The sequence below is a fragment of the Mus pahari genome, chromosome 3, assembly GCF_900095145.1.
Source record: "Mus pahari chromosome 3, PAHARI_EIJ_v1.1, whole genome shotgun sequence".
Classification (NCBI taxonomy): Eukaryota; Metazoa; Chordata; class Mammalia; order Rodentia; family Muridae; genus Mus; species Mus pahari.
Window position 1 is genome coordinate 147,027,283 of NC_034592.1, and position 7,786 is coordinate 147,035,068.

General features: G+C 46.7%; 1 protein-coding gene across 2 annotated transcripts in view; it reads right to left on the reverse strand.

Annotated features, from left to right (window-relative positions):
- Positions 1-2,438: 2,438 nt before the first annotated feature.
- Positions 2,439-7,786, reverse strand: part of Wfdc3 (WAP four-disulfide core domain 3) — a 15,782-nt gene continuing 10,434 nt past the window's right edge. The window contains exons 2-4 of one of the 2 annotated variants that reach the window (XM_021194971.1): positions 5,682-5,813; positions 3,235-3,420; positions 2,439-2,709 (exon numbers count right to left, since the gene is read on the reverse strand). In XM_021194971.1, the coding sequence (XP_021050630.1) occupies positions 2,693-2,709; positions 3,235-3,420; positions 5,682-5,813 (335 nt within the window). In that variant the 3' untranslated portion in view covers positions 2,439-2,692. The remainder of the gene's footprint in view (positions 2,710-3,234; positions 3,421-5,681; positions 5,814-7,786) is intronic. The other variant, XM_021194970.1, reaches the window with a different exon arrangement.

Consider the following 7,786-nt stretch of genomic DNA (forward strand, 5'->3'; position numbering starts at 1 on the left):
GCTTGAGTTCCAGTCCTGCATCCTTTGGTGATTAACAGCAGTATGGAAATGTAAGCCAAATAAACCCTTTCCTCCCCAACTTGCTTCTTGGTCATGATGTTGTAGAGGAATAGAAACCCTGACTAAGACAGTCCCTGAGCCCATGCAGCATCTGCATTTCCCAGCTAGCCAGACAGCATTCTTTCCTTCTCCACCGGCAGAAGTTTGGCTTTTATGTCTCTCATCCCAGGTAAGAAGCATAACCAATCTAAACCATTCCCTCTGCAGACATCTGCTTTCCAGGCCCCGTGGTGTCAACTTCTCAGGAAGCTGTCACAGGAAGAGGGTCCTGTGAGTTGGAGATGTCCCTGCATTGCCATCACACATGGCTTCTCCCTGCTGTACCATCTAGAGTCCCAGTTGACCCTGCTCTACCTGAGAAGCAATGCGCAGGCAGCACAAATCAAACCTGAGACTTTGAGCTGCTGCCTCTTGCTGTGTCTTTTTTGACCAAAGCTCCTGGCTTGTTGAATGTTTTATTGCTTACAGTCCAAATTTTTTCAATTGACGTACTAAGAAATTCCATTCATTCTTTTGTTGATTCATAGATGTATTGAGAGCTCTGAAGGAGAGCTATTTAAGAAACTAGAATTCAGGGGCTGGTGAGATGGCCCAGCAGTTAAGAGCACTGGCTGCTCTTCTGGAGGTCCTGAGTTCAATTCCCAGCAACCACATGGTGGCTCACAAGCATATATAAGGGGATCTGATCGGGCATGCAGATGTATATGCAGTAGAGCCCTCACACATGAAATAAAATTTTAAAAAAGAAACCAGAATTCTACTGCTAAGAATCTATCCCATTTCCTTGGGGAAAATTATAGACCAAGATATACACATATAAAATGTGGGGTAAGGGGTGTGTGTGTATATATGGGGGGATGTGGAGGCTGTAGGTGTGTATGGGTGTTGGGGGGATGTGGGGTAGGGGCTGTGGAGGCAGGGAGTATAAAAGGGTATCAATGTCCAACATGAGATGACTGGTCAAATAAACTAGCCATTGCGTGGTGGTCTAGTAAAAAGTTATATGTGACACTGGAAACAATCTTTTTTTTTTTTTTTTTTTGTAAAGACTTATTTATTTATTATATGTAAGTACACTGTAGCTGTCTTCAGATACTCCAGAAGAGGGCGTCAGATCTTGTTACAGATGGTTGTGAGCCACCATGTGGTTGCTGGGATTTGAACTCTGGACCGTTGGAAGAACAGTCGGGTGCTCTTACCCACTGAGCCATCTCACCAGCCCGGAAACAATCTTAAGAGTAAATCTAGCCACGTTGGAAGTGGTATCCTGATTTGTTTGGTGGATGATAAGGGGAAAGAATCAGAAACCATGTCCAAGTTCCATCCTCAGCTGAGTATAAACAACGAAAACCCAAGCAGGAGATGGTGGTGCACACCTGTAATCCCCGCACTAGGGAAGCAGGCATCAGATCAGGAAGGAGTTCAAGGCCAGCCTCGGCTACATAGAAATTTGAGGCTAAATCTAGGCTATGCAAAACTTCAGAAGTCAAAAAAGCAAACAGAAAACAATCTTGTAAGAAGGGTGGTGGCCATGCCTGTAACCCTAGCCTAGGAAGCAGAGGCAGGGGATCTCTAAGTTTGAGGGCAACTTGGGCTACACAGAGAAATCTGTCTCAAAAAAAAAAAAAAAAAAAAAAAAAAAAGGAAGGAAGAAAAAGAAACAAAGAGAAAGAAGGAAGGAAGGATGGATGGAAGGAAGAACCGTGTAACACACTTGATGTAAGACAATGACATTTTTACTATCTGGCAGAAGACAAAAGAGGAAGGTGGAAAGGCTTTCTAGAGTGTTTGGTGAGTAGTGGGCAGGGGATGGGTACAAGCCTAATGGCTTGAGTTCAATCACCCAGAACCCACACAGTGGAAAGACAGAAACAATTCCTCAAAGTTGTCATTTGAAAGCTACATGTACACTGTGCACACATAACTTACATGCACACACACATTATTATTTTTAACATTTAAAAGAAAAAAACTTACCTTGTTATTCACCAAACAAGTCTGGATGTATTACTTCCAAGATGACTAAACTCATCCAAGACTGCCTAAGGTTTTATACCTCTATACATACACATACATTGGTGATTTGGCTGCATGTGACAGGATGTCAGGTCCCCGTAACAGGAGTCACAGACAGTCGAGAGCTGCCATGTAGGTGCTGGGAATTGAACCCAGGTCCTCTAGAAGAGTACCCAGTGTTCTTAACCACTGAGCCATCTCTCCAGCCCCAACTGCCAAAGGTTTTACATATAACTCTTTTCCTACTTCTCCAGGCAATGGCTAGCTAGATTATTTAACTAGTCCTCTTATATTGGTCCTTAGCACTCTTCCTTATATACTTTTTTAAAAAAGTGCCATCTTTATTTAGTCCATAGATTTCACAATGCCAAATCCATGCACAGGAAGACTCACTGGGTCTCCTGCCTCAGTGATCCCTACACAGTACAGACAAGAGGGTCCATGCCAGCATTTTATTGAGAAAGAGAAGTGCCCAGCACCAGGGCAGTTCCATGTGCTGCAAGCAGCAGTAGATGTGAGGCAAAGGCCTGATACTCCAGGGAGTGTCACAAGCCCCAGGATGTCACCCTTTCCTGGCTTCCAGACGCTTCCTGGAACTCCGGGCAAACCAGGTCAGCTAGGGTGCTTGAGCCTCTGTAAGGAGAAGAGATTGGAGGTCAGGTCACGCTGCGCCTTGCTGGCTCCAGCCACCCAGCTACTTCCCTTCCACCCTGGAGAGCCTTGGTGTGCACCACTCTTAAAAGCTTTAAATGGTTCTGGGCCTCCTAACTGGTTCTAAAGACTCTTGTCATTTAGAAGTTAGCCTCATAGCTGTTACCAAATTGGAACAGTTCTGTTCTGTTTTCTTGCCCTGCCCCCAGCCCTCATGGCCCAAACAAATCCACTATCTTCCCACCCTCTGTGGCTGGTGCTACTGTCATTATCTGTCACATCCGCCTAGGCTATGGGGCCTGGATCAAATCCCATCTCTCCCAGAAAGACCTCCCTGCAGAGAGCCTTGCCCACTGTAAACACTGTGATCCCACAGAGTCCATTTGAGGGTGTGCTCTGTGCCTTGGGAGCTTTCTAACAACATTCTTTATGGCCTTTAGTAGCTAAGCCTTCCCACACGGCAGCGAAGCCTGTTAACTTCATACCTGGTCAAAGGGCAATACTCACCCAGTGTAGAATTAAAGCCATCAGTCAGGTTGGAGTCTCTGAGCTGTTGGAGGGGCTGGAGTCCCGGGATGCAGAAGTGGCCGCAGCCTGACTTACAGCACCTTTCCCCGGATTGACAGTTCTCATCCATCATGCACTGGACAATACACAGGCCTACCAGAATTCTGGGACATTGACCATCCCGCCCTGTGGTGAACACCAGGACAGGGAAAGGCATGAGGAGTTGGATCCTCTCTTCCCAAGTTCCCACCTACAACTTAGATGCAGCGTGCAGGTAAATCATCCCTGACTTCCAAATAGATGTGGCTGGAAGTAGGGAGGCTGGAGGGCTGAGACTCTACACATCCAAACACCTCTATCCTGAGAGTTACTAAACTCCTGAAGTCAGCTCCTTAGAGGTTGGTAGAATGCAGGCTTTCCAATAGAGCCAAGAGCTGAGAGACAAGGTTCCACACTAAGGTTTTATGCTCCCCGCTTTGTGCTACCATAATCCTGTGTAAGTCTTCTTTCATCAAAATTGTGTGTGTGTATGTGTGTGTGTGTGTGTGTTGTATATATGGTATGTGTATGCATGTTGTATGTATGGTATATGTGTGTACTATATGTGTGATGTGTGATGTGGTGTTTATGTGTGTATGTGAGTAGTGTATAGTATATGTATAGGGTGTGTGTGGCGCATGTATGTGTGTGTGTATGTGTGTGTGTGTGTATGTGTGCATGATTGTCATGGTATCATTTCTCAATGGTACAAGATTGGCACAGACTCAGGATGGACAGTCCCTTAATGTGCCAGTCCTATCATTCCCCAGATCAGCAATATATAGCACAATACTCATTCAATGTTGGGCAACAGCAGCCACAACTCCCAGTCAGCCGTAGGTCTGCCGTGCATATAACATACTCCACAGTGGGCTTTATGTGTTGCAAAGCTGGCAGATTTAACAAAGTGGGTGGGGAGTTGTGATGGCTAGTTTTATGTCAACCTGACACATACTAAAGTCATTTGAAAGGAGGGAACCTTGATTGAGAAATTGCCTCCCATAAGATCTGGCTGTAGGACATTTTCCTAATTGGTAATTGATGAGGGAGGACCCAGCTCATTCTTGGTGGTCCCATCCCTGGCCTAGTGGCCCTGAATTCTATAAGAAAACAGGCTGAGCAAGGTATGGCAGTGCATGCCTTTAATCCCAAAACTCTAGAGGCAGAGACAGCAGATATCTGTGGGTTAGAGGCTATCCTTGTCTACAAATCAAGTTCCAGGACAGCTAGGGTGGTTACACTGAAAAGCCCTGTCTCAAAAATCAAACAAACAAAAAGGAGGAGGGAGGAAGCCACGGGAGCAAGCCAGTAAGCAGCACCCCTCCATGGCCTCTGCATCAGCTCTTGCTTCCAGGTTCCCACCTTGTCGGGTTCCTGCTCTGACTTCCTTCAGGGATGGCCCAAGGAAACCTTGTCCTCCACAGTTTGTTTTGGCCATGGTGTTTTATCACAGCACTACCTTCCTAGGACAAGGGTATTAAAGGTGCTTTCAGCTCACGAGACCTGTCATTTACAGCGGACCTGTTATAATCACGATGCACTGGTAATTCCTCATTTCTCTTCCCTAACAGTGAAGAGAATGGATATGAGGACAAAGGATAAGCATTGCATGGGAATGTAAACAGACTAAGGGGCTAGAAACAGCTTAGCTGGTGGAGTGGCTGCCCAAGATCTATGAAGCCCTGGGTTCAGTCCCCAGGAGTGCATAAACTGGGGGTGGTGGAATATGCCTGGGACCCTGCACTCAAGAAGTAGAAGCAGGAAGACCAGAAGTTCAAGGTCATCTTGAGCTGCATAGGAAGATACGTCAGCCCAACTGTGTGAGACTCTGCCCTCCTCAAAAAAAAAAAAAAAAAGACTGAGGGGGATGTCAGGGGAGGAAGACAGAAAAGGAGAGGGAAAGTAGGGGTGTGTGTGTGTGTGTGTGTGTGTGTGTGTGTGTGTGTGTGTGTGTGTGTAAGACATCTGAGGCTAAGAATAGTTATTTTAGGCCTACAGAGCCAGCACATGAGAGACTAAGTCAGGATTATGAGTAGACCAGCCTAGGCTATATAATGAGACCCTATGTCAAAACAAAGAAAGATCCAAGAAACCAGTGATCCTGGGCAACTTCTTTCCTGGACAGAGGAAAGCGGCTCAGAGCGCTGGGATTATTTACACCCCAGTCACAAAGCAAACCCACAGCAGAGCTCAGACCAGAAGCTGTGGCACCTCGCCTCCCTCTGAAAGCTCTTTTCATGCCAACAGTGACCCTTTGATCCTAGAAGGAAGGAATGCGTTTGGTTGGAAGCCAGGGCACAGTATAGATGGCAGCTGGCTCCCCCAGGAAGGTGTCCTGAGAAAGCTCCTCCAAACTGACCTGGGATCCAGGGGGCACTTTTGACTCTCCTCCCAAAGAACCAACATACCTCCCTCAATGTCTCCTCGGCAGGCATGGCCACACCCGGTGCTGCAGCATTTATGCCCCTGGGGACAGGATGCATCCCCAGCACACAGCTCCTGACATGGAAGAAGGTCGGCGGGACATCCACCGCTCAATGCTGCCATAGAATGAAAACGTTAAAACTCAGATGTACTTAAGCCAGGAACATAAAATCCATTTCCAGTGGATGTTAATATAGGTTAATATGCAGTACACACTAATAGTCCACATTCCTTCTGTTTCTTCTAACCGTGAACTGCTCCCCTGGTTTTGGCATTTGCATCAGCTCTGTAGCAAACATGAATCACACACCACACACCTTATGTTCACTCTCCTTTCTTCTGTACTGTGACAGACTGACAGTATTTGTCCCCAGCCTACTGTATCTCCTGGGATTTGTGCCCTGGTGAAGTCGCTTTCCACACTGACCTGGGCTCCATCCTGTGAGTTAGACTGTAGTGTGCCGAGATGCCACTTGAGCAGGGGACATGGAAGGAGAAATACCACCCGAGGAGCTGAAGAAAGGCTCAGTTTGTAATGTATCTGCCATGCTTTGTGGACAATGGTCCCCAGTGTCCACACAAAGGGCTGGGTGTGGTGGGTGTGGTGATTGTGGCAGTATCATGGTGGAGACAGGCAGACACCTCGGGCTCAGTGGCCAGCCAACCTAGCCTGGCCAGCAAGCCCCCAGTCCCAGTGTGCACATATATACAAACACGCAGAAATACACAAATTGATAAACTAATTAGAATAAGTAAAAAAGAACCACCAAGCCAGACATTCCAGCTCTCCTGAGCTCCCAGCGGTATGCACGGATGGCCTCAGCAATAGCACATCAGGAGATAAACTTTCCAGTAGAGCTGGGGTAAGGAATGAATCATCGTCTTAGCCCGCTCTATCTGGGGACAGTTTGCTATACTGGAAGTGAGACTCCTTCATAAAGCCCCAGTCCAGATGACTCATATCCTCCATTCTCTCCTGTAACTAGAGCAGCAACAAGCTCAGATGCCAATGAGACAATGTTGGTACCATGATAGAGACTCACTGCACTTCTTTCTTCCAAAGACACACGTGCTGAGAAGATGCAAGGTGGCCTTCTTTGAAGTAGAAAGTCACTAGCATGAGGACAAAGTCGGGGACTGCCAGGGTGAGAGAGAGGTGCTCCCTTCTTGGCAGTACCATTGAGTAGCCATGACAGCTTTGACACCCACCTCAGAATTGTTGTAAAGACAGTGAGTCACTATTGTGTTAATGTTCTGTTGTCCACAGGCAAACACATTCTAGATGTGCCTCTTCATCACTGTTGTGACAATGGCAAACCCAGAGAAAAGAGTGGGGCCCACCCAGAACTACAGAGCTAGCTAGCAGCTAAGCAGAATTATATTCTAATACACCATCCTTAAAAGATGCAGGCAACTTGGCCTCAGGAGCAGGCACGCCCAAAGAAGACTGCCTGCGAGCCAAACTCACATACCATGACTCATTTCAGTGTTTATTTCCAGTTATTTAAATACAGAGAGGGGTGATTGGCAATGAAAAGTTACAAAGAAAACTAAAGTCTGCCCCAGAGCCTCAAAAGCAACAGGGATGCACGATTGCACTCAGCCATGATGGAGAAGGCACAGGTTGGACCCCAAAGATGAACCACAATAGCAACAGGGATGCACGATTGCACTCAGCCACGATGAAGAAGGCACAGGTTGGACCCCAAAGATGAACCACAATAGTCCTGTGTCCTGGGATTCTCCTGAACAGGTATACTGGGTTATGATGTCACTCCAAAACCATGTGCCCTGGATTTTTTAATTTGGAAAATGTTGTCACGAGAACTACCTCCTGTATCTCCACACCTACTCACTGTCTACTTACAAACACTGCAATATACTTGGCAAAAAAAATAAATAAATAATAAAAATATTTTATAGTTGAGAGAGTTGGATATGGAAATCACCCAGAGAGTTGAACAATGGGCCTAAAAAGAGGGCCACCGCCAGGCATGGTGGCGCACACCTTTAATCCCAGCACTTGGGAGGCAGAGGCAGGCAGATTTCTGAGTTCGAGGCCAGCCTGGTCTACAAAGTGAGTTCCAGG